A 26,445-nucleotide genomic window follows, 5' to 3' on the forward strand; every position below is an offset into this window, starting at 1 on the left:
TTTTTCGAGACAAGGTTTCTCTGTGTAGCCCTGGCTGTCCTGGAACTTACTCTGTAAACCAGGCTGGCCTCGAACTCAGAAATCTGCCTGCCTCTGCTTCCCAAGTGCTGGGATTAAAGGCGTGCACCACCATGGCTGGGCTTGCTCAGCTGTTTTTAACATAACAGTCCCTGTAAGGGGATAGCCTCTGGGATCAAGAGCTCTTGGGCTGCCATGTGTTGGCTTATTGGAAATACGAACATATGGAGTTTGAAAATTACATTTATTTATGTATGTGAATATATGCGCAGGTGTGGAGTTCCGAGGACGACTTTGAGGAGAAGGTTCTCCTTGCCTCATTGAGCCATCTTGTTGGTCCATAAATACACTCCCCTCCCCTCATAATAGAAGTGCTGCCTGCTTAGTTTGAGAGCTAAAGTGAAATGTTAAAGTGACAGGCTTCTTGTTGATGGTGGGGTGTGCAGTGTTTGGGATGTAAATAAATAAAAGACAAAAGGGGGGTAGCCCCAGGGAACTCCACCCTCTGGAGCTAAGCCAGGGGACCTTTGTTCCTTATTGTTCTAGGCCACAAACATCTGCTGTTGGCACACATATACGTTTGTTTAAAATCCATAAGGATTATGCTGCAACCCTCTGGCCCACTACCACTGACCCACCTTCGCAGCCAGGCTTCCTGCCCTAAAGGCTTAATGACCTCCCCACACAGTACCATCTGCCTGATCAGACACGAGTGGCTGGAGGGATGCTTTAGAGTTAAACCAGAACAGAGGGTAAATCTAAACATAAATGTAGGTCTGAGCGTTATCCGCTGGCTGCCTCTGCTGGGGTTGAAAATCCCTCACACCTGGAGCAGTCTGGCAGGCAGGGACATTTGCAGCCTGTCCTGTTCGCAGCTATTGCTTTTTTTGCAGGCCGGATCGGTTTGACAAGGTAAAACTTCTTGACCCGTCTTCTTCCTTTGTCTCTTTCAGGGGTTGGCAAGACAACATTGATCCAGAAAGCCATCGAGGTCCTGCAGTCCTCCGGGCTGCCCGTGGATGGATTTTACACACAAGAAGTCAGGCAGGAAGGGAAGAGGATAGGGTTCGACGTCGTCACCCTGTCTGGTGCCCAGGGGCCCCTGTCCCGAGTTGGGTACTGGTGTTTTGTTTCTGCGGGTGGTTTTGTCTCTCTAGCCTGGCCTCTGCGTGAGTGCACATGGTCCATGTGTCCGTGCAGAGGCCAAACGGGGACATCTAATGTCATGCTCTGTGGCTCTCTCCCCGGAGACAAGGAGTCTCGCAGAACCTGGAGTTGCATGGGGGGCCAGCCCCGGAAGTGTCCTGGGCAAGCCTCAATCATTAAGCTATACACCCCCAGCCCTCTGTTTAATTTGAACCTTAGTTTTGATACAAGGTCTTGCTGTGTAGCCCCAGCTGGCCTGGAACTCACAGAGATCCACCTGCCTTCGCTTCCTCCCTCATGCTAAGATTAAAGGCGTGCATCGCCACGCCCAGCAACCCTTTGCTTACTTTTTATTTTGAGAAAGTCTAAGTTGCCCAAGCTGGCTTTGAACTCACCTATGGCCCAAACGGCCCCTAAGCTTTTTATTCTCTTGCCTTCTCTCACCTCAGCTTCCTGACTAGTTAGGATGATGACAGGAGACCTGCCACATTGGGCTCAGCTCTTGTGCTGTGGTGTGTGCGCTCACTGGAGAGACCTCACTGTCAACACTGTATCTTAGTGAGGGTTTTACTGCTGTGAACAGACACCATGACCAAGGCAACTCTTATGAGGGCAACATCTAATTGGGGCCGGTTTGTACATTCAGAGGTTCAGTCCATTCTCATCAAGGTGGGAACATGGCAGCATCCAGGCAGGCATGGTACAGGAGGAGCTGAGGGTCCTACATCTTCATCTGATGTCTGCTAGCAGAATACTGGCTTCCACGCAGCTCGGGTGAGGGTATAAAAACCCACTCCCACAGTGACACACCTACTCCAACAAGGCTACACCTCCAAATAGTGTCACTCCCTGGGCCAAACCTATTCAAACCATCACACACTGCAGGACTGAGTTTGATCAGAGTGGTGCTGACATTCAGAGAGGGCCTGGTTTCAGGAGAGAAACCACAGTGGGTCCAAACGTTCTACACTCCCTCCTTTTGTATGGGGACTCTTAAGGGTGTTTACAGAGAGCCAGTGGGTCAGCAGAACAGACCAACCCCAGAAACCGGTGGGGAATCCTCCAGCAAACACTGTCTTCTTCCAGGTCACAGCCTCTACCTGGAAAGCCCGAGTGTCGAGTGGGGCAGTATGTGGTGAACCTGGATTCTTTTGAGCAGTTAGCTCTGCCCGTCCTAAGAAACGTGAGTGCGTGTTTTCTGCCTTGAGAGCCCGGCGGCCTCTGTGTATTGTGGGACTCGCTGGCCACTTAAACACAGTGGCTTTTTTCCCTATAGTCAGGTTGTGTCTTATGGTTTGAAAACTCTTCCAGCCACTGAGCCTTGCTTAAGGATAGGCAGCCCAATTGACTGTCTCTCTGAGCTGTCACGTGCCCAGAGCATGTGTGAAACATTTCCTGTTAGGAAGGCTCTAATGCAGGCCTGTATCCCCGTGCTCTGGTGCCCAGAGCTTGCTCAAGTGTGCGCCAAAGAACCTGTGAATAGTCCACACACTGCTCCGTGTACACAGAGCCTACTGTCAGGGGGTACTCGTACTGTGTAGGTGGAGCCTGGAGCTCTACTTGAGGAGCTGGTCACTGCCTGCTAAGGACAGCCTCCATCTTCAGAGGCCTGGGGATGCTGTGGTCTGTGTTGATGTAGTGCTGGAGTCCCACCCACCGAGCTCTTCTCTGCCTCCCCTTCTCCTACCCCTTCCTCAGTTCCTCGGGACATTTCTTCCCCATTTCTGGGCTGAGCCATGCTGGCTGCTCTGTTGCTACAAGCTGGGGACAGAGATTGCTTATTTCCCCGGGGACCCATGCCTCCTCTCTCTCTCTCATATCTACACAGCAGCGAGAAGCATCCGATGACATTCTGAGTGTAGAGTCCGGCTTTAGGCATTGGATCCGTATACAGAATTGATTTTTGCTCAGGCGAACAGAGTCCTGGGAAGAGGCAAGAGCCCGTGCTCTTGTGTGCTCGCTGACCAGGTCAACAACTCGCCTCTTCTTTTTAATGGAAAAAGGAAATAGAAACTGCTCATCGTTTTACAGTTTCTGTAATGTTTTCTCATGTTTCTGTAATGATTACAGCCATCAACTCAGGCTGTCAAACTGGACTTGGGTGCAGTAAACAGGATCTGTGCCTGATACCCTGGGCTATGTAGACACTGGTTCTTATCTCCCAAGGAAGGGTCATGCTCTGCCCTGATAACCTCTACCCAGGGATGGCTCTTTGGAGAGGGGTCTGGAAGTGAGACTGGAGGAGAAGGGTTGCTGGCTGCCCGGGGCTCCTGGGGACCATGTATTATGGTACCCACTGCCTGTGTGGGAAACAGTTTGTCAGGCTGAACTTCTGCTGGTGCTGAGCATTTCACACATGCTCAGTAGGAATGTCCTCTGGTTTGCATTTAGGGATAATAGAAATACATACTTTTAATAATTTATTAAGTGAGTGTTTTAGAATCTAGCTCATTGGTTCAGCCCCCTCTCTGTGTTTCATGTTTTGATGTAAATAGATCTTGCTTTTCTTTGTTTAATTTTATGTGTCTGGGTGTTTTGGCAGCCTGTGTGTCTGTTTACCAAGTGTGTGCAGTGCCCTCAGAGGCTAAATGGGGGCATCTAGTCCCCTGTGATTAGAACTACAGACAGTTGTGAGCCACCTTGTCCTGGGAAACACAGGCCCTCTGCAAGGGTACCCTCTGCAATGTCCTTAGCTGCTGAGCTACCTCCCCAGTCCTAGCCAGATGTTTCTTAAAGCAAATGACCTTTAATTTGTTGATTCTACTTTTCTGTTCCTCACATTGATACTTTGTTTCTTTCTTTCCATGGTTTGGTTTTTTTGTTTTTTTTTGTTTTTTTGCACAGAAAAGCTCTGTCCTGATCCAAACTAATGCAGCATTTTACCTGTATGTTTCTTCTGATGTGGGCTTGTTAAAAATGCATTTTTAATCCATCTGGATTTGTTTTGAATATATGGCTTGCAGTGACACTCTTAATTAGTTTCTTCGAGATACTTGGCCAGTTTACTAAAAGCATTTGCTAAAAGCCCATGTCTAATTAGTTTATTCTCTATAAATTGTGCTTTAAAGCTCGTGTGTATGTGTGTGGGGGGGGGGGCATTGGAGGTCCTCTTCTCTTTCACTGACCTTTCTGATTCTTTCCCTAATACCAATCTAGTCTGGGTAGCTAGCTAGTTAATTGTGTTATTTTAAAAAATATTTTAGTTTTTAAAGTTATGAGTGTGTGTGTGCACGGGCGTGTGTGTGTGTGTGTGAGAGAGAGAGAGAGAGAGAGAGAGAGAGTGAGTTCATGTGCACCCACATGTCCACACATAGACACTGGAAGAGTGTATCTCATGGAGTTGGAGTTACAGGTTGTTGTGAGCTCCCTTGAGGTCCAGGATCCAACCTGGGTTTTCTTCAGAATAATCAGTGCTCTTAGCCCAGAGCCATCTCTCAGGCCCCTGCATTTGCATTTTTTAAAAGTTGTGATCTCCAGCACTCGGGAGGCAGAGGCAGGCGGATTTCTGAGTTCGAGGCCAGCCTGGTCTACAAAGTGAGTTCCAGGACAGCCAGGGCTAAACAGAGAAACCCTGTCTCGAAAAACCAAAAAAAAAAAAAAAAAAAAAGTTGTGATCCATTTGCATTTGTTCTTTCTTCCACATGAAGCCCTGACTGAGGCAGCCTGGCAGGCTTCCTCCCTAAGTGGAGCCAGCAAGGAACTGAAGTGAACCATAGCGAGACCCATTGTCCGTTAAAAACATCACAAGAGAGAGTCAGAACCTCACCAAACTTGCTCTGTTTTCTCAGTCTTGCCCAGTGAGGTAATTTGTAGGAGTCTTGTGTTTAATCAGGGTTCTTCATGGTCTTCTAACGGTCAGGGCTGGCAGGGTAGAGCTGCCTTCTCTGTACTGGTCCTTTTGACAGCTGTGACACTGAATGCACCCTAGAATGTCACACATTATGGAACGTATCATTCATTGTTTAGTGTAAGTGGAGGCAAAGGCTGACCAGGCCCTGAAGAGCAGCTCAGCTGGCATTATGTGGCTCCCTGCTTTGATCCAAAATAGACTTCGAAGTGTTTGGGATCTACTGTAGAGCCTGCTTCAGATCTTCCGGCATGTACTCAGATGGGAAAAGACTTCTGTCGGGGGATGGTGTGTGTATGTGTGTGTGTGTGTGTGTGTATGTCTCTGTGAATGTCTCTGTGTATAACATACACAGGAAGTGCCACTTGATCTTCAGACCACATAGCTGTGGAAGGATCCCAACTACCAGATTCCACTTGGATGCCTTCTTAGCTGGGGACCCCAGTGTTCCTTTCTTGCTTCCACATTTTGGCTCTCTGCCTCACCACACCTGTGCCACAGGGTTGGCCATGGAAACCAAAGGCTGTTTGGTATGAATACAGACATGTTTAAGATTCTTTAAAAGGCTATTAGTGGAGACATTCCTGCAGGAGACTCCCATAGCAAAAGGAACTAGAAGCTCAGCCGCAGGTTGGCTCGTTGGTCACCCCCGCCCTGCCCCCAGCACCTGCCGGAGACGTCTTCATGGTGACCCTCAGACACAGCTGCACCCTGAGCAGGGAGGCACTCCCCATGGCTGTGACCTTCTTGCCAGACTTTCCCTAACATCCTGCTTTCTCTGACTTCACTTCATCTTCTGAGGATTAAAATAATCCTCTCTGAAGCCCAAGATGGCAAGCAGCTTTACCCGCCAATTCTTTTTCCACTGTAGTGACAGCGATTAGCATGAAGCAACCGCGCAGTGCAGGGCTGAGCTCCTGACGCCTCCATGCTGTCTCCCTCCCAGATCTGATCTCGACTGCCTGTATCCAGTCACCTTGTTTAGAAAACAGGTCAACAGTACCTCGATGTAGGAAAAACCAATTATCCACCTCCCGGGCAATGGAGAAGATGGTGCCAGGCATCGGCAATCTCAAACTTTTATCAAACGTAGAAATGTTGATTCATTCCACCACCCTCCCAGGCTTGTGCAACTTCTAGAGAACACTTGGCAGTTGTGAGCGGTCAGCATGGCAGGAGTTGGAGCCTGCTGGTTTCTGTTCATAGGTTCTGTGTGCAGAGCAGCCCCTGAGCTGTAGTCAGCAGACTGTGCACTTACATGCTCCCTTCAGTGATGGAGACAGTGACGTCTCCCACACTCACAGCGTACGTTTCTTGTGACCACGTGAGCCATCTTGATGTGTGGCTCTGTCCTCTGTGGCACTTCTGGGAACCACAGTGATGCCCTGCTTGGGCAGGACAGTAGTCTCTCCATGGTGAGAGGGGCTTCTTAGACACAGCTCACGCCTCCTGCCAGGAGGAAGTGGGCAGATGTGTAAGGGGAGCTTTAGAGTTCAGTGGATTCGACCTCAGCACTTATGGTGCTGTCAGTAAAGCTCTCTGCTCAAGGCCTCCCAGGGTTGCTGACCCGGGTGGGGGGTGGCGGTGAGGGGAGCTAAGCGGAAGTGGTTCTGAGGGGAAGGGGGGACGCTAGGTAACCATGCTTGAGGGGCCAACATGGAGACATGAATCTGTCATGGAGTCCCAGGGACACAGTGTCCAGGCTAGTCCCAAGGGCTGGGATCACCCCCTATGCTGTCAGATGGTATGAGCTGTCTTGGTCCTAGGATAGCTCTCCCATTCTGGAAGATACCTTGGAAACCATCCACGTTCTGCTTAGTCCCTCAGATATATATCAGCCCTCAGGACCAAAGGGGGCCAGGTAGGGTTTTCAGGCAGAACCACAACTCTTCCCTGCCCAGGTAGGCCCTGGGTGTTGGCTGTACTGTGTGTACTGGGACAGCTCCTGAGTGAGGAGGATGTGCCCTGTGGCAGGCAGCCTGGACACACCTTTTCCTGGCCACCCCTGTGTTCTGTGGCATGTACAGGCTGGTGCTTGGTGTGAGCTCTGTGGTTCAGAGGGCTGAGACACAGGCTGCAGTTCTGCTACCTAACGTCTGGTGCCACCTCATTCCTTCTCGACATCCAGAACTCGGTGTTGCAGGGATATGCTCAGAAGCCAGACTGTGTGCTGTTAAAATCAATTAACATGGCTACCGCCAGGAATATTTCTTGGGCAAACAATTCAGATAAGAGGAGGGGCACTTTAATTAGTTCATCCTTGGTTCAATATTTTGTTTAAATAAAAAGCCAGGCACACCTTTAGTCTGAGCACTCAGGAAGCAAAGGAAGGTAGAGTTCTGGATTGGAGGCCAGCCTGGGCTACATAGTGAGTTCTGGTACAAACAGACGAACACAAATGCTTCTTTGTGTTTTTAAAAGTACTTAAGAAGATAAGACAAAGGAACAACAAAGACGGTCATTATGTTTGGATTGTAGAACTGTGTTTTGTTGCCCTGAGTCCGTTTGATCTTTCTGGAAGGCAGAGTGGTGGAGTGTTGCCAGAGTCAATGGCTACCCACAGCTCCTGGGACCCTGGGCCTGCCAGCTCTGGGCGCTGGAAGCACCTTTTTCTCAGGTTTTCCTCTTGTGGCTGAGAATTTATAATCAGCTAGAATGCTGGCCAGAACCGGGTGCAGGGATAGCCGTGATGCACGAGGCAAGGGTATGGCGCAGAACTTGGAAGTGCCTTCTGGGGCAACGGGGCCACCCAGATGCCAGGCACACCAGGACTGCCATGTGGCCAAGAGGCAAAAACAGCTCTCAGTTGCACAGGGAGGTCCTAGGAAGGGGAGCAGCCTGACGCTGGCTGCCATCTTCACACTCAGCCTGGTGCTGTAGGCTGAGACTTGGGAGCTCAGAATCTGGGTTAGGTCCGCAGGGCGAGCAAGCCTCCATTGACCTCTGTGTTGTCTCCATCTGGATTAGCTGGAGTCTGTATGTGAAAACAGCAGTTGGGGCATAATGGTGTTTCTTTTTTAAGCTCTTCTGAATACCCTGTTGAGCTGTTTAGAGAAGCAAGCTGTGTGTTGCCTGTTCTCAGTGCTCTGACCTTCAGCCCCTCTCTCTATGACACGTGAATCACTTCCATTTTTATTAAAAACTTTTTTTTTTTTTTTTACAATTTTGCTGTCCTGGACAGAATGAGGGCATTAGAAAGGTTCAGGGTTTACAGTGAACAGCAAACACTCCGCATGCAGGTCCAGGCATCTGCAGGTCCAGGCATCTCCTTACCTCTGTCAGTGTTTTAGAGAGCTGCAAGGGATTCCACACCACACGTGTATACTTCGATGCAGGATACCACGTGTATTTCTGCAATCAGGTAAACATGCACAATGCCTCCCTTTGTCTGGTTTGATGGCTTTCAAAGTTATCAAGTCAGTGTTCCATGCAGTGTTGGCTTCTGGGAAGGTGTCTCCCATAATCCCCTGTGTCTGGGGTGGCACTCTTTAGCTTTTGCCTGTTCACAGCCTTGATTTCCTCACTGTGTAAGTAGGAAGCCTGGTTACCACTGGACCATTCTAGAAGAAAACACACTTTGAGAGGAACCCAGGAGCAGGAGGTGCAGTCCCTGGAGACTTGTATGAGTCTTGCAGACCCGTGTCTTATGCGTGTGGAGTTTTCCTCTGCTCTGTAAGGCACAGCCCAGTTGCCTGCCACAGATGCAGGCCAGGAATCATCAGGGTGGGACCCCCAGGGCCAAAATCACATGGTTTTGCTGTCCCAGCAACTATCTTTCCTGCCCACAGGCAGGTCCCAGCTGTGGCCCCAAACACAGAGTGTGTATCATTGATGAGATTGGGAAGATGGAGCTGTTCAGCCAGCCTTTCATCCAAGCGGTCCGCCAGACGCTGTCCACACCAGGAATTATCGTCGTTGGCACCATCCCAGTCCCCAAAGGGAAGCCACTGGCCCTGGTGGAAGAAATCAGGAAAAGGAATGACGTGAAGGTGTTCAATGTGAGTAAGCCCTCGGGGGGCGGGGGGACTGGCTTCCCTGGGGTCACTTCCCAGCTCCTGCTGTCTTCCTCTCTTGCCTTCTCCAGGTAGTGGAATAGTCAGGGGAGGGTTTGGGGTGATGACTGGGAAGGTCTGTCCAGGGAGGAGCCATGAAGGCAGGACTCTTAGGTCGTGTATTCAGTGTCAGGGTTCCAGCCCCAACCTCACTTGAAAGATGTGAGCATATGGTAAAATTAGTTGCTTAAGTCTGGGCCTTGAATTCAGAGTTGTGTCAATAATAAACCTGTAAAAAATTAAAATGGCCAAAATGTTTGAATAGACATTTCTCCAAAGAGTACGTAGAAGCCGCCAGTAAGCTCAGAAAAGTTATGCACCCCAGGAGCATGGTCACCGTGAGGCCCGCACCATGCCCACGAGGAGTCCTCCCAAGCTATGGTTAGAGGACAGAGATGGGAAAGGCCGACATAACCTTGGGCCTGGGCAAACCTCAGCCTCCCTACCCTGTTGATAGGAGGGAACCCAAGCTGCTCCTGGAAGCCACTCTGGTTTCTCCAGGGGCTGTCTGTTAGTCACCGTGCCATTGAGTCCACCGTTCTGGGCATTCACACAGATGACATGAATACTCTGATACAGAGCTCGAAGGACTCACTGCAGCCTTGTTAACAGTACTTCCCAGACGAAATGAGCCAAGCAGATAGACGGATGTGTTTTGTGTGGTCTGGCCAACAGAGAGGCGAAACACACACACACACACACACACACACACACACACACACACACATGCTCTGAAGCTGTCTTCCGCTGAGTGAAAGAAGCTGTCACAGAAGGCCCCGTGCTCCGTGATTCCATTCCTAGACTGTCCAGAAGGCACAAGTGCGCTGAGACAGGATAGAGTGGTAACCTCTAATGATGGGCAGGAAGGAGGAGGTGGCTGCGGATGGGCCCTGTCTGTGATGAAACATTCATTTCTAACCCTTACATGCCGTTTGAGTTGCACATCAGTGAGGCAGTCCACACACATGTGCGCACACACAAGTCAAAGCCATGGCACCATTCTCCTCTAGGACTAACTGACAGGCCCTGTAGATGGCGATTTCTAGTTCCCTTCCCGCTCAGGTCACCGTCCTTTTACAAAGCCTCCAATGAAGGCTAGTCATGTCATGATAGAGTTCTTGCCCAGTGTGCACAACATCTGTGTTCCACCCCTAGCACCCTTACAAACAGGTGTTGTGGCACATGCCTTGTAACCCCGGCACTCAGAGGTGGAGGCAGGAGGATCAGAAGTTCAAGCTCATCTTTAACTATATAGTGTTCAAGCCCAGCCTGGGATGCTTAAGACCCTGTTTCAAAAACAATAATAAAAAAAGCCACCACTGCCATTGTACAGGCCCTGCCCTCAGGACACCTTCTTCTCAAAGCACCTTCTTCGAGTTCCTTGCCCATGAGGTCTTGCAGGAGGTGAGTCTCCTGACACGTGAACGTTTGGTGATGACACCTACAGTGGGCAGGAACTTCCTCCTCATATCCACACTCATGGAAGCCTCCAGGTGCACCGACTCCTGCTTTCCTTGCTCCACAGCTCTGCTCCCTCTCTGAACACCACACACCACCTGAGCAGATTCTGCCCAGACCCAGGTCCCTCTAGACTCCTGTCTCCAGCCCCACTGAGCCTGCACTCCCTTCTCAGGACTCTGCCTCACCGTCCTTTAGCGCTCGCTGGCCTTCTTTATGTTCCTCTCCATTGTGGTCTGTGACCTCATAACATCAGAGTCCTTAACAGCAGCACACACAAGGTCAGGAGGCTCACTGTGCTGCAACCCCTGTCTTCTCTGGCTCCCTTTCATTTCTCAGAGGAGCAGAGATGTGAGGTCAGTCTGCAGCGCTCAGCCTCTCCAGGGTCATGGAGAGATGGAAGATGTTACAGTCCTGGGAGTAACTTGGAGCTGTGGCGGCTCTCCTGTGTGCTGCTCTTCTGGGCCCAGATCAAGCTCCTCTCTGCTTGTTTCCAGTCAGGCCACAGCTGCTGAGTCCCACCCTCTCCCTTCTCCATCCCATGCCTCCCGTGCTTTGAGACATGCGTTCCCCAGGGGACTTGGTGATCTTGAAGAGCTGGCTTCTACCTCCCTTCCCTGCTCTCTAGGAAACGTTGGCTCGAAGGACCGGAGGGGAGGAGGTTCTCTCTAAGCTTGCTGCCTTGCCTTCCCACAGGTCACCAGGGAGAACAGAAACAGCCTCCTGCCAGATATTGTGGCCGTCGTGCAGAGCAGCCGGACATGAAGCAGCGCTGTCGGGGTCTAGCTCTGCCTCTGTTCATGGTGGGCCCTGCGCAGCACCCAGTCAGTCCACTGTGTCCTGTGTGCGCTCCAGACGTGTGTTTCCTCTTACAGTTATGCATGCGATTTGAGTAAATTCTAAAATGAGTCGCTCCCGCCGTGGTGTATAATATGATTGGGGCTGAGGAAAGACGGGAGTTCACTTCTTCCTTGACTTTGAATGCTGTAGATATTAAATACCTCTCCAGGTGCAGCTCCACACCAGTGCAGCTGAAAGCAGTAACAACTGGTTCTCTTCAATTATTTCCAAGGAGAAAAAAAACAATCAGTTCTCCTCTCCCTCTCTTGTTTATTCCTCTGTTTATTGACTAATAAAAATGGAAATAAATCTGGTGGGTCAGAAGACACGGGAGTCCTCGTGTGGGAAGGACAGTTTCCACAGTGCTGGTGTTAGCCACAGGCCAGACATGGGCAAAAGCTCCTGTTTGTGCTGACCTAACCCAGGCATGGTTTCCAACCACTCCGAGCCCAAGTGCCCTTCCTAGAAAGAAAGGGGGCATGACCCTCATCAGAGAAGGCTTGGAAGCTGATTGGAACTGCGGTCCCCACCAACTGCTGCAGGGGCTCCTCTGTGACGAGTGAGCTCACATGCAGGCGACTCAGCCTGCACCGGGCTCTGCAGCACTAGAAAAGAGTCAACTATGGTCACCGCAGGATTCATGAAGGCCCCAGGCTCCCCTCCCTGTGGCTGGTAGCAACAGGGACTCTTAGATTATTCGGACCCCCTTTTTTTTTTTTTTTTTTTTTTTTTAGCAGCAGCAGCATTAATGACAACAAAGGACCTATGGGCATGTGCTAAGGGGGATGCCTGTGAGCTGGGCACTAGAACCCAGTGGATAATGCAGGAAGCACTTCACATGAAGGCCAGAGCCTGGGCCTGGGACGGGATCTCATGTTCGTCTTCACTCCAGGGTAGTTTTCAAGGCCTGCCCTGTCCTTGTCAAGCCCCTAGAGGAGTGGTCTCAACCTGTGGGTTGCAACTTCTGGGGGGTCACTTAAGACCATCAGAAAACACTGATAGATACATTACTATTCACAACAGTAGCAAAATTACAGTTATGAAGTAGCAATGCAAGAAAGGTTTTTGTTTGGGTGTCACCACAACATGAGGAACTGTATTAAAGGGTCACGATGTTATGAAGGTCAAGAACTGCCACAGAAGGACCCCGGCAGGAATGCCTTCTAGATGAGGAACTGGGGTCTCAGGAAGGCCTACCTGTCTGCTGGGAGCAGTAGCTGCCTCCCTCCACCTCTGTGCTTGCCCCAGGTAGGCTGTCCAAGGAGGCCAAGTACAGAGCTCATGGCCTTGGGCAAGCTGACTGTGATGCCATCAGTGGGTACCAAGGCAGGTGGGACACAGTATAGGTTGGAGCTGCTAGTGTCAGATCACCCAGGACCTGAACGTACCCAGCCAAAAGTCACTACACAGCCAGGCCCTGTCAGGGAGCTCGACTAAGCACTTTGAACCTAGAACGAAGGAGGAAGAGAGGAGAAGTAGGATGGAAGCAGAGTGTCCCTGCTGGCCTAGGGGGACCTCAAGATGGCATTTTACTTGTCCCTTCTACAGGTGTGTACCTGTAATCAAAGCACTTGGGAGTCAGGTGCATAAGGATGGTGAGTTCCAGGTTACACAGGGAAACACTCTCAAAAGACAACTTTTAAATATCACGGCCACAGCAGGTGGGAGTCTCGAACCTAAGGCTGAATGGCTTTAGGACCTCTGCTTAGTTTATGTCCTGTGCGTCTTTATCTAGGCGAATCACGTGCCTTTCGTCTCGCCCTCACACTGCCCTGTAATTGTACCACTGACACGCGTCCTTCAGTGACGACCACTCACTCTCAAAGATGAGCATCGGGGTTAGGGAACAGGTACGCAGACTGCAGATGCGAATCCTAGTATTGCAAGGAACCAGGATGAACAGCGTTGGGGTCTCTAATGGAGTTGGGTGTGGGTCCTGACTTCAGTTCACATCGAAATTGCTCCAGAGTAAGATGGAGGAGAACCAGGGGGAGAAAAACCGATGGGGCCTTTGCCACCTCTCTCTTTGCAGGTTAGACCACCAGCTGCTTCACACCCAGTGGCTTGAAAATCATTTCTGTCTTGTCTCTGAATGAAGGTAAGCTCATGTGTACAGGGTACATGGCTTTTAAGTAGATGATAGAGTATGTTAGGTGCTCCTGGCCCATGGGGAGGCTTCTAGGAAGGCTACAAATTCATCTGCTCATTTGGTCCTTGCCCCTCAGATCATGGAAGGTCCTGGGAACAGTGTGGGGGGGGAACCTGTTCTCTTCCCATTGAGATTGGGGTTCATAGAGGATTGGGTTGACCGGTGTGTGCCATTTGCACACACGGTAACACAGGGGCTTGAGACAGAATGACACTGAGCAGGAACTGGCTGCATAAACGGACTGTGCCCCACACGTCAGACACAGACGCTGGAACGGCCACCAATTTTAGACAAGTGTTTCCGCGGAGTCAGACACTGCACAGCCTAGTGCTCCATCTGTGTTATCTTTAAAAGAGAAATGCTTTGGTTTGGTGTCAACTGCACTTAATCGACAGATGCCAGCTGAACACTTGAGCCACCATGGCAGGAAGTGTCATGCAGGCCCGTCTCTTGTTCTTCCACCAGAGCGAGTAAGGCTTTGTGATGCAGGACTCCGTCCTGGGAGGACCTGAGCAACATGCCATACATATAAGTATTATAATTAAAGCCAGAGGTGTACAAATCCCACCCATCAGGGTTCAGGGAAGCCCCAGAGGAGGCAGAAAGGGTGTGAGAGCCAGAGGGCACAGAGGATGCCAAGAAACAACGGTCCCTAAACCAACAGGATCTAAGCTCCTATGAATTCAGGAGGCAGCAAGCACAGAGCCTGCACAGGTCTGCACCAGGTTCTCTGTGTATCTATAGCATGGCTTCCAGTTCAGTGCTTTTGTGGGATCCCTGAGTGTGTGAACAAGGGTGCCTCTGATTCTTGTGTCTTCACAAGAATCCATGGGCAGGACGCTGCACAGGATGCAGTTCATGGGTCTGGTGCTCACCTATCGCAGTTACTCTTTCCCTACCAACTGGGCTCCTGCCCCTTAGAGAGCTCCTCGTTCATGCGTGCCAAGCAGCAGCCAGCCATGCTCCCGGGTGCTTGCTAGTAGGCATGTTTCTTCCTCTCTCTGATTTCAAGTAGGGGGTGCACCCCCAGCTCAGAGCTAGCCACTTAGTCCCGAGTATTGGCAAGCTGCCCAAGGGAGTTTCAGGAAGAGGCCAGCCGAGTGTGATTTAGGCAACCTGAGAACTGCAGTGGGTTATGCCGGATCCTCAGATGCGCAGCTGAATGGAATGCAGACACACAGAGAGATGCCTTGTCTCTGTTCCAGGACAGCAAGAGGCTCTGCCCCAAAGACCAAGGTGGACAGCACCCAAGGTATAGTGTCTGAGGTTGTCCTCGGGCTTCTACATGCATATGGACACACATGAGAAGTAACTGTGCCTAAGCTGAGCACTTCGTTCAGCCATGGTCATTCCAGAAGGTTGGTGAAGCAGATGAGAGAGGTAGCAATCCCTCACAACCCCCACCCATCTCCTGTCAGCAGGGTTTACCTGCCGGAGTATCTGAGATGGGATTTGAACCCCCCCCCCCCCCGCCCCACCACCACCACCACACACACACACAGAAGTCTTTCTCAGAGTACAGGAGATGCATTTAGGAAGGACAGTAGACAGCCAGCCATAACTGTAAACATTTTAATCCCTAAAACAAAGGTCTGTGCAAATGTGCTCACATACAGTAGAGCTCAACCAGCTTGGAAGACAGAGAGCATGCATTCCCGGGAAACCCAGAACTTGAGAGAGAGGAGCATGTCACCTCTGAGCTCTCACCTGGGACCGATGCACCACCAGGCTGTTGCTAGTGACTCGCACTGACAGCTGTGCAAAGGTGATAAAGAATGAGGCTGGAAGTCCTCTGACTTCCTGCTGCTGGCCTAGGAGCCACGCCTCCTGTGCTCTCAAATGGTGACAGTAACGTGTAAAGTGCCAATAACTTAGCATGCAGCTGTTCTAATTTAACCAGCGCAGGAAGGAGCTGCTAGTCACGGGCCCTAATATGCACTCTAGTTGTTTTGAGATATAACATGGCTTTTGTGAGAAATGTCCAACTTTCTAGCGGTGCTAGACGGAGGAGGTACAATGTCTTCTCCCCAGCCCCCACAGTGTGGGAGTGTTTTCAAAACCTGAGTTAACCTTATCTTTTTCCTAGAACAGCTCTGCCTCCCCCCCCCCGCCCCCCCGGAAGAGCCAATGTGGCTTTGGAGCAGGGGAAGAGTCGCCATCTCTCTCACACCAGACGTGTGTTCTACTACTGCTCGTCGGAGGTGCTCTGCTGAGAAGCCGTGTCATCCAGGCCCATGTCCTCCTGGCTTGCTCTCCGGCACAGCACCCCCAGGTTCTCCTCCACAGCCTCTGCCAGGCGTTCGTCTTGAAGCTGCCCCTGCTCTGGGCTGTCAGTGGGTTCACATGGTTCTGAGAAGTGCTTCGAAAACAGAACAGAGACCACTCAGTGTAGGCTCACTGCCTGGCTCTCCCAAGTCGCCCCGCCCACCACTCAGACATAGGAGCTGAGGCCAAGGTGGCCACATGCTTTGAGGGTGGGCTCTTACACTGGGTGGGAGGACAGTCCTGACAAGGCAGCCTCTGAGGGGAGGGTGTGCCACCAAGCTGCATGTCTACATGGCCTCTAAACGTGGGGCTCTGCTCAGGAGGCATGCCCCAAATTCAAAGGTGGTTCAAGGGTGTGTGACCTGTGTATGCCTGCCCGACATCCTCCGAGCCCCTCTCCACCCACCCTGCCCTGCTACTGATGCTGCCATTGCAGAGTCAACTCAGCAGTGACACAAGAACCCTTTAAATCCCAGATGCTCAGAGTCCCAAGGACCTGCTGTCCTTGCTAGAGACAGAAGAGGAGAATTGCCAGGGCCCTGGAAGTAGAGTATGCTTTAGTAAATGGGGAAAGAAAGGAAAGAGAAACACTCAGTGATGCTTTAGTTAGGCAATTAAACTCACGGAAGCTCCTGGAGTCACTCTTCGGCCAAAAGCATGGATCTGCCTGAGCTTAGCCTTAACTCACGTGGTTTTTGTTTTTGTTTTTGTTTTTGTTTCCTAACACAACATGTAAGAGTGTTTGTCAATCCCTCTCTTTCTCACGTATGAACCCCAGCTGGTCAGCTGGTCAGCTGAAAGTCGGTTAGCATGGCTTCTGAGCAAGCAGCATCTTATTTAGCTGAATCTTTTAAAACTCTGTTTCAGGGATGGAGCCACTTGGAAATGGTAAGACATCTTTAAAATCAGGAGTCCATGACAATTTAACTCTAGTGTCTACTCCCGTCTTTTCTTCTCCTTCAGGGCACAGTGGAAGGAAGGAATCCTGCTTCCACTGATTGGATGCAAGGAAGCAGGTCCCCATTCTTGGGCTTCTGGTAATGACTGTGTTGGGGTACACTGAGCCACCATGATAAATAATATCCCTGAGGCTTGTGACCAAAGGCTGGGATGCCCTTTTGTTCACTATAGAGCAACCTGACCTGGAAGGAGGCAAGGGCGTTTGGCTGGTGTGTGGGAGCCCCAGGCCCTGGGATGCCCACCTGCCTGGCTCCCATCCCGGGCGGTCCTTACCCGAGCAGCATGACCCGCGGCCCTAGCGGAAGGACCCATCACAATGTTGACACTGCTGGATGACTGGGTGTCACTGGTGTTGCCCCCCTCTGCAGCGGAGAGTCCAGATATGACGAGGGCACTGGAGAAGCTCCTTTTGCCAAAGAGGAAGCTGAGAGTAGAGCTGGTCGAAGAGCCCAGGCTAGACCGAATGAGTGCCTCGGCCCGCTCTCGGACGCTCAGGTGACCCATGGTGGTGACGGGAGGTGGCTGGGAGTGCAGAGATGCAGCCGAGGTGTGCAAAGAGAGCCGGCTGCCTGAGGGTCTCTGTGCTAGCTCGTGCACAGATGTGGATGTCTGAAGGAAGGTCTGGTGGCTCTCTAGGATGGGACCCGAGGAGCTCAGAGTAGGCGGCCTCTGGCTTATCGCTGAGTGTGCCTGGACGGATTGGCTTCTGCCCTTCCTTCTGCCTGTCAGAGAGAGCAGAGCGCCTGGTCAAGCCCCGTAAGAAGTACTTAATAAACATGGGGGCAGGGTTGGCCCCTTTCCATTATTAATCCACAATCTGTCAATGAAGGTAGCACTCTCTTGAACCAATCCCCAGAAGAACCATATCTGGGCTCGATGGGCTCACCTCCTGTGTGCCACGTCCCATGACTGAGCTCACCTCCCGTGATTTCCACACCCTGGCTTTGCATCCTGGGCCACGGCTTCAAGACATGAACTTTCTGAAAACATTTCCTATGGCAATTATCCGAGTGCTTTTAGACGTAGAATTTAATTTCAGGGGACCGCAGAAGCCAGGAAGGTATATCACCAGGCATTATTCTGTCCTTTAAAATGACTGTGTTCAATGGAACATTTTTCCTAATTATGTGTGTATGTGTATCTGCGTGTGTGTGTGCTTGTGTGCAGTGCCCTTGGAAACCAAAAGTGTCCATACCCTGGGGCAGTTGTGAGCTGCCTGACAAGGGACTAGAACTCTGGTCCTTTGTAAAAGCAGTAAGTCCTCTTCCACCAAGCCATCTTGTCGGACTCCTCCAGTGGAATCTTTCTGATGTTGTGTATGAGCATCGTCTGTCCAGGAAACCAATACCAAGCCAAGAGAGGGGAAAGAGCTCTGGGGTTGTGTAATACAGTGGGGTAACATCTCACAGCAGCTGGATAGAAGAGTCTAAAGGTGCCTCACGTTGAAATGACGGCTGTGGGAGGGGCTATATGTGCTAATTACCCTGGTTTGATCATTTCCCTAGGTGCATACACATCCCAGTGTCATTCTGCACTCCATAAACGTGGCAGGTCAAGAGATAAAACCTTTTTAAATCTTTATAAAAATAGAGTATTTTTGCCTTAGATGGCCAGGAGTGCCCATATCTGTGCAGTGTTGTGGACATCTGCACAACCTGTGTCCAGGTCTGCCCAGAGAGACCCGGCGGGGTTGGAGGTGACCATTTAACCTTTGGTCACCGTGACGGTGTGCTCCTTTCCAAAGGGCAGTTATTGGTGACCTGCCTGGGCTTCCTCAGGGCTGTGAAAGTGGAAGTCTCAACTTGAGGTGATGTATGGGGTCCCCAGAACTGGCGCAGGCTTCTCTAGGCTGAGTGGCCTGGGGCCTACCTGTCTTGAGCACGAGGGAATGGCCTTGGACCTGAAGGTCCCTGCCGAGAAGCCAGTCCATTATGGCTTCTTCTAAAGGGGTGGATGCTGTGAGCAAGGAGTCTGGAAAGGCCAGGCCTCTGTGATTTCTAAAGGGGTGGATGCTGTGAGCAAGGAGTCTGGAAAGGCCAGGCCTCTGTGACTTCTAAAGCTGATCTCTGTCTAAAACCCTCAAGTCAGCATTCTTCACCGCACTGCACTAGGCAGGGCCTTCTGCTGATCCAGAGAGCAAAGGGAAAGATGCCTACAGAACATCAAAAGAGTTATACATAGTCCATGTGTGTGTGTGTGTGTGTGTGTGTGTGTTATACATGTGTGCACATTCACATGTGTGTGTGGAAGCCAGAACTGATGCTAAGTGTCATCCTCTATTGCTCTCTGTTCCATGGTGACTGGCCATCGAGCCCCAGGGGTCCTCCTCGCCACCTGCCTCACAGTGCTGGGATTAAGGGCTTCCAGATTTTACCTGGGTCCTGAGGATCTGAATTCGGACCCAGGCTCAGGCAGCGTGCCTCCTACAGACTGAGCTGTAGTTCAGCTGTAGTCCCCAGTTCTGCCTCACATGCTCTTTCAGCTTTTCATTGCTCTTCTTTTTTTCCTTCCCAATTTTAATTTTACAAACAACGCCGAGCATCAGGAAAGCCACATTAAAAACACCTCGCTTCCCAGACTCATTATTTTACAATTAACTTATTTTTCCAACGGCTGCATCATCACATCGTGAGCATTTCTAGGGAAAAACCTTCAGAACTGAATGGAAACACAATGTAAATTGCGCTCCTTGGTTCATTACGTTTGCTTTGGCTTCGATCATTAGCTGGGAGGTTGTGGTGAGAGTCCTTAGTGATATGAAATAACAGCCCTTCTCTCTGGTGTGGGACTCAGGCTAGTGATGGGTTTGTATTCACTTGTAAGTAGGTCACCAGGCTCACTGCGCGTCTATCCCTCCTGTGACATTTACTGTTTAGCGTGATGAGGTGACGCTGGTTTGTGAGACACTGTGTGAGGTTGACACAGGGACCTCCTGGCAGCGGGCACGAGTGTGAAGTGCCCAGCACTTTGGTGTGGTGGCGTAGGCTGGCCTGCTTATTAGGATTCTGGCCAGGCACCAGCGCTCTGGGCTTCTGACAAAGGATCAGAACTGGAAGGAGAGATGGGAACCAAGGCAAGGAGCAAAGACAGGGAAGGGCAGTCATGGGAGGTGAGCCCATCATGGGGAGTCGCGTGTAAGAGGTGAGTCCTGTCAGTCAGCAGAGTGGTGGAAGGTCCTGCTACAACTGTACACTCACTACTGCTGAGCGACTGACTGCATGTTCCTCGCCCTTGCGTGGCTGCATGTTCCTTGCCCTTGTGTGGCTGCATGTTCCTCACCCTTGCGTGGCTGCACGTGGCTGTGTGCCTTTCTAACACTTACGTCTGAAGGAGACCTGGCTCCCCCTAGGCTCGTGAGTGGCATCCAGTTGATGGTGCTGTTTTGGGAGACTGGAGCCTTTGGGTGGTGGCACCTCCCTGGAAGATGTGGCTCATGGGGAGCTGGGCAGACCTTGAAGTTTGCTGCCCAGCGGCTTCCCTCTCAGCACAGTCTGCTGTTCTGATGACCAAACGCAGAATGCCATCTGCAGACTGAGCCTGCGTGCTCCCCACCCTGATGGACTCTCTCCCCTGAGTTAGTTGATTGGGCTTCTCTGTGAAGAGCATGAAGTTGTGTGCTTCTAGAGGGGAAGGAAGAGACCCACAGCCAGTAGCTCTTTCTTTGAATGGGGAAGGAGCATGTCTCCTCTCTTCCTTCCTTGTTCTCCCAGTCTGCTGGACACAGGAGTCTGTGCGCCCAATTACCTCATCTTGCTAGCACTGGGGGCGGGGGTGGAGATCTCGGCTATCTACCATGTTCCTGTCTCCATTCCTGCCCACAGTAGGGAAGGAGTTGCTTCAGGAGGAATGAATTGTCAGTTTTACCCACCAGAAGGATGGCCACTGTTAAGTGGGCCCCTTGCCAGCCAGGGGGCAGGGCAAGGCTGTGGAAGTCAGGGATGCAGCCAGGGGTACAGATGGGAGGCTGAGAGTGTACGGGTGTCCTGGGGCTCAACGCTGTCAGGGCTAGGACAGGATAGCAGCCGAAGGGAGGCCACAGTGGGTAGGAGCAGGGACTCAGGGACTGTCCTTCCGCCTCTGAATCCCAGCATGGCTACTTACTAGCTGGGTACCTTAGGGCAGTAACTTGCCTTCTCTGTGCCTTGTATCTCCATCTGGGAAGGGAAGACAAAACACCCCTAAGGGTCTAGAGCCATGGAGTGTGTAAAGGACCCTGGGTAAGTACAGCCCTCATATGGTGTCCCAAGACTGGCACTGTGCCAACAGCCTCTGCAGCACAGATCAAATAGGACGCAGAGCAAGGAAGACACCACAAGCTAGGTCGGGGCTGGGAGAGCCTCAACCCAGGACTGATTAGATTTGAGGGCCCAGGTTCTGGACTTGGTTTTTCAAGACAGGGTTTCTCTGTGTAGCCCTGGATGTCCTGGAACTTACTCTGTAGACCAGGCTGGCCTTGAACTAAGAAATCCACCTGCCTCTGCCTCCCGAGTGCTGGGATGCATGCGCCACCACTGCCCGGCTTTAGCTTTTCAAGGATCTTGCATCCACACAGGCCCTCCTCATCTGGTGGTAAGGGGGGAGGGAGAATGCCATACATAGCCTGGGTCTTGAACTGGCTTCAGCACCTAAGGGTACTGCTCAGCCCTGAAAAGGCAAAGCCATTCCTTCCCCAAGAAGGGCCGGCCAGGGCCTCTGACACACTCACTCTGGCCAGATGTGTCAGCAACAAGAACAAGAAAGTGCAGGTGCTCACAAGATTTTCTGGAAAATCACTCGTGTGTCCTCGAGACACGTTTGTCCCATCAAATCAAAGGCTATGGAAGCAATGTGGACCTTGGGGCGTCTGGGGACCATGGGTGCTGTGCTGGGCTCAGGAAGGCAGCAGCTGGTGGGTGGTGGAGCTGTGTTGGCTTCTGAGCAGCTGACTGTTGTATTTGCTGTGCCATCAAGCACCCACCTACCAACCTTCCTGTTATCTACTGTCCATCTCCTCTCTATAGTCCCCAGTTCTCACCTTTCCTCATTTGTGTACCTATTATCTACCATCTCCTTCATATTATATCATCTCTTTCTTTTTTATATTATCTCTTTTTATATTATCTTTATTTTATATCTTATTCATATATATACATAATTCTCTACTATATATGTATATACATACATACATGTATATATATTCCTTAACTACCTAATGTATACTGATCATCTATTGATATATGTCATTTAGAGTATCTTATCTTCCTTCCTATCATTTCAACTATCTCCATGTTTAACTATCTTTCATCTATCTGTACATCTTCTGTCTCTATCTATCCCTCCTATCTATCTATCTATCTATCTATCTATCTATCTATCTATCCATCTATCTATCTATCATCTATCTGTATATTTTCTGTCTATCTTTATCTATCTCCTTGACCAGCCAGCATCAGAGCCTTGTTCATCTGCTATAGTGTGCTCCATGGCAAGTAGAAATAGGGTTTTAAGGTTTAGACTCAGTTCCCAGGCCGTTCCTCTGCTTGTTCGGATTGTACCCTTCCACCCTAGTTCTTCCTACCTTGGAAGTTTGGTGGTCACACAGCTTCTGAGGAGCAGAGGACTGCCTACAGACAGAAAAGGACACCATGCAGGTCTGTGGCTACAGCATGCCCTACCCAAGATACACACAGTGGAGCAGTGCTGAGAGAGACTGAGTGAGTGGCATGTCTGGTGGGCAGGGAGACAGACAGACAAATGACTGCCCAAGGTAATGAACACGTGGGTGGATGAAAGCTGGACCCAGCCAACTAGAGAGTGTCAGCTGAGCAAGTCCTCTTCTAACAGTCACAGCCACTGACCCTATGTGCCTCGATGGCAGCAAAGAGGCCCTGGAGATTAGGAAGCATGTTATTCCATGATGTCGGCCGGCCCTATGGCCCTGGGCACTCACCTGCCCTTTGAGCATCTCCACGGGGTGAGGCCCACTGCTGGGTGCCTCCTTTCCTGGGTTGTTCTGTGCTGCCGTCCCGGCTCTCACCATTAGGGGCGCTACCGCCGCCCACTGATGGTAGGGCTCCACCCTCTCCATCTTCAATGTTGCCACCACCACTCCGCTGGCCCACACTGCAGTCCTTTCTCATTCTGTGGGAGGGAGGGGGAGCTTCAGGGCCTCACGAACACATCTCTCATACAGCCACACTCCACACAGTGACATCAGTTGAGACGGCGGCTTCATGAGATTGTATCACCAAGTGATGGGTAGTTGGCTTGTGCTGTGCAGCTCTGATGTTCTGCAGGCTGGATCCCCATTGGGAGTGACACCCGATTATACCCTAGCCTTAAGGGAACTGAATGGACGGGCACTCTTTCTGGGTAGACAGTACCCCTGGAGGGCAAGGGAGGAAGGGGTTCAGTGTATAATAAGCCAGTAGGCATGGCAGGATGAGGAAGCATCACTCTGGACCTTCCATAGGAACCCCTCAGGAGTGCAGGCACACCCAAGCAACGCTTAGGGTGCCCCTGGCAACCGGAGGCTCGTCACTGCACTGGGGAGAAGACAGCACTGAAGGGCATGCCGGAAGGTTCAGGTTTTGCTCACTCCAGCAGCCAGTCACTTTAAAATACCCAGAGAGCTGAGAGATGGCTCAGTCAGACAAGCACTTGCTATGCAGAGTAAGCCTGAGGTAGGGATACGACCTGCAAAGTCCTTGTAAAAAAGTTGGGTGTGGTGGTGTGCACTTGTAATCTCAGTAGGTGGAGTCAGGCACATCCCTGGAGCTCACTGGTAAGCCAGTCTAGCCTAAGTGGTGGGTTGTGGGCCAGGGAGAGATACTGCCTTAAAAAACCAGAAAGAAGGGACTCTTTCAGTGCCACATGTATGGGTGTGTCTCAACATGCACACACGAGCACACACACACACACTTTTGCACATATGCACAAACATACATGTACACACATATGAACACACATGCATACACTCATGCATGCATGTACACATGTATACACATACACACATGCAAACACATGCACACGTGTGCATTCATGTATACACATGCACATGTGCACACACATACACACATACACTGATAAATGAAACCTAAAGAATGATACTCAAGGTTGTCCTCTGGCCTCCATACTCACCTGCACAAAGGTACATACACAGGTACACATGTATATACACACAAACACACACACACACACACACACATTATAAAAAATAAAATACAAATACCCACACTCCCTTGGACCAGGTAGAGGGCAGACACAACTTGGGCTTGAGGGTAGGAAAGTGACTCTGTGTGTATGGCATTCCCCATTGATCCACCCCGAGTGGATGACCTGTTAAAGGTCACTTGGGCACAGCAGGTCCACTCATATAAAACAACAGTGACCACCATCATCACGCTGTTGAACTCCAGAGTGCTCAGCTCCAAATGCTCCTCCCCAATGCACAGGCAGAGGCCTCTGGGAAGTCCTACCTCAGCCACCTCGTCTGGAACCACGTCCTCACACGGGTCAGTGTCACAGGTCCGCCCCAGACGCTCTGCAGCTGCTTGTGGGTGCCCAGGTAGGATGTGGTCAGTGGGGAGACATACATGGGGTAGCCCAGCGGCTGGTCACAGGACGAGTTGATGAGGTTGCGCAGGACCTGCTTGTTGTTCTGGATGCTTCCGCGCTCAGGGTTGCGGTTGCGCAGGAAGATGAGTTCTTGCTGCTGCCCTGCCCAGAGTCCTCGGACGCACTCCTTGTTCACCTGTGAGCGGGGGTGGGGGTGGGGAGGAGTGCAGAATAGATGTGGTTCTAGGACAGGGAGTCTGGGGGTGTGACACGTGGTCTAAGGCTGTTGTCTCTTCTGAAAATGACATCATGCTCATATGGGGAACTTAGGGAAAAATAACAGGGACATCAGATTATTTTCCTCTTAGTCCCATGCATCGAAGGGTCATGAGGAAAAGGGCTCTTACACCCAGGAACAGGAATCAGAGAAAGTTCTGAAACTTTGAAGTAGGCAAGTCCAACGTGCAGACAATGGTCCACATGTCCTACATCATAACTTACTTAAGACATGAGAGACTTAAAAAAAAAAAAAAAGCACCCAAGCAAAACAAAACTGTGTTGTGAATTTGGTTGTCTAAGGATGGAGACAATTCCAGCAGTAGACCAAGGCTTTCAGGTTGCTTCGCTGCCCTGCCCCTCTCTGCCAGCCAGCGCTCCTCTGACCTAGGGACTGGTTGTATCGACCGCATCCTTCCTCCTTGCTCCCATGGCTCACCTTGATGACCTTGAAGCTCAGGAAGCCCCTGTGGAGCATGATGACCTTGTACTCATCAGCGCCCTCATCCACCACGTGCCTCAGAGTCAGCAACTCCTCCTTGTTGGACAGCACAGCTCCTCGCCAGGCCGGGTCTCCCTCATGGCAGATCACCACCTTCTTCTCGAAAGACCGGATGGCCTCATAGAGAACCGCGGGGTCTTCGTACTCATCGGGGCAGGTGAACTGGTCCTGGTGGGGAGAGCCCAGGCGGGCTCAGTGAGGCCAGGGCTGCTGGTTCTGGGCAAGGGCAGAGGGGGACTTGCAGTGGCCTCCGGGGCCACCTGCCCTCCTTGTTCCCCGCACGACCCCACCATGTTACTGAACCCTGAGCCAGGTACTCAGGGCATCTCAACTCATTGTCCCTCATAAGCCTTGGAGAGAGCTGCATGGCTCAGGCCTCTGACATTTAGGCCAGGCCCCTCTTCCTAGTGAACTGCCACCTCCCCTATGGTCTCCTATAAGAAGATGGCCATTAGCTAATGTCAGGTTTTATTTAGACCACTCCCATATTTCCAAAGCTAAGTGTTCAGTAATTCCCAAGGCTCTCCAGAAAAGAGGTAGCAAGCTTTTCAAAGATTATATTTTTATTAATTCATTTTTTACAGTTTTTTTTGAGACAAGATCACATTCTATAGCTGAGGCTGACCTAGAATAACTCATCATTTTAATTATTATCTGAGTATGTAGCACACACCAGAAAGAGATGGAGGCCCTGTTACTGACTGTATCCTTCTCTGTGTGTAGCTGCATGTGGAGGCCAGAGGGCAAGCTTAGGTGTCTACCTTTGCTGGCTGTCCACATTTTGTTGCTGTTTTTGAAATAGGGTCTTTTACTGATCTTAGAGGTCACCAGTTTGGCTACGCTGGCTTCTCAGTGACCCCTAAGGAGCCTCTTGTCTTGGGGTCCACACCTAGGTTTTCTAGCTGGGCCGGTTCAAACTCAGATCCTTCGTGGTTGCGCAGAAAGCACATCCCTGACTGAGGCATCTCCCAGCTTCACTATTTACTTATTTCCTCACTGGTCACAAATAGCCTAAAGGGAGGGGTTCTCTATTTCAGCTTATGGTTTAAGAGGGTCGAGTCTAGGCCAGTGAGGAGGTAGAGCATCCCTGGGAGGGGGATGGGGGAGGATGGGGGAGGAGGCTGCTCACCTTACGGAGGGCAGGGAGTAGCATAATGGGGTAGACTCTTTTTCCAGTTTAATTAATCCTTTTTCTCAGAAGTCTCTCTTTACCTGGTGCAGTTTCAGGGACATCCGGATGGCCGGAACAACAACTTTGTGTAGCAGGTCCATGTCCGCAAACACCCACTCGTCTCGAGCCGTGACCCGGAAGTCGCCTTTGAAGAGGGAGTGCAGGCCATAGAGGAACGAGTCCAGGCTGTAAGACACAGTCACACTGCTGTGTTGTCACAGGCTG

At 51.0% G+C, this 26,445-nt stretch overlaps 2 protein-coding genes across 5 annotated transcripts in view; one reads left to right on the forward strand and one right to left on the reverse strand.

Annotated features, from left to right (window-relative positions):
* Positions 1-11,386, forward strand: part of Ntpcr (nucleoside-triphosphatase, cancer-related) — a 12,273-nt gene extending 887 nt beyond the window's left edge. Inside the window, exons 2-5 of one of the 2 annotated variants that reach the window (XM_021220764.2) lie at positions 972-1,134; positions 2,251-2,347; positions 8,800-9,009; positions 11,218-11,386. In XM_021220764.2, the coding sequence (XP_021076423.1) occupies positions 972-1,134; positions 2,251-2,347; positions 8,800-9,009; positions 11,218-11,286 (539 nt within the window). In that variant the 3' untranslated portion in view covers positions 11,287-11,386. Of the gene's footprint in view, positions 1-971; positions 1,135-2,250; positions 2,348-2,992; positions 3,692-8,799; positions 9,010-11,217 lie in introns of those variants that run through there. The other variant, XM_021220765.2, reaches the window with a different exon arrangement.
* A 3,682-nt stretch (positions 11,387-15,068) lies between these two features.
* The window catches only part of Pcnx2 (pecanex 2), a 144,075-nt gene continuing 132,698 nt past the window's right edge, over positions 15,069-26,445 (reverse strand). For 2 of the 3 annotated variants that reach the window (XM_029532669.1, XM_029532670.1), the window contains exons 29-34: positions 26,262-26,406; positions 24,987-25,217; positions 24,193-24,467; positions 22,665-22,855; positions 17,009-17,457; positions 15,072-15,869 (exon numbers count right to left, since the gene is read on the reverse strand). In XM_029532669.1, coding sequence (XP_029388529.1) covers positions 15,696-15,869; positions 17,009-17,457; positions 22,665-22,855; positions 24,193-24,467; positions 24,987-25,217; positions 26,262-26,406 — 1,465 coding nt within the window. In that variant the 3' untranslated portion in view covers positions 15,072-15,695. Of the gene's footprint in view, positions 15,870-17,008; positions 17,458-22,664; positions 22,856-24,192; positions 24,468-24,986; positions 25,218-26,261; positions 26,407-26,445 lie in introns of all 3 variants that reach the window. The other variant, XM_021220388.1, reaches the window with a different exon arrangement.

Source organism: Mus pahari, chromosome 20 (assembly GCF_900095145.1).
Source record: "Mus pahari chromosome 20, PAHARI_EIJ_v1.1, whole genome shotgun sequence".
In the NCBI taxonomy this organism is placed as follows: Eukaryota; Metazoa; Chordata; class Mammalia; order Rodentia; family Muridae; genus Mus; species Mus pahari.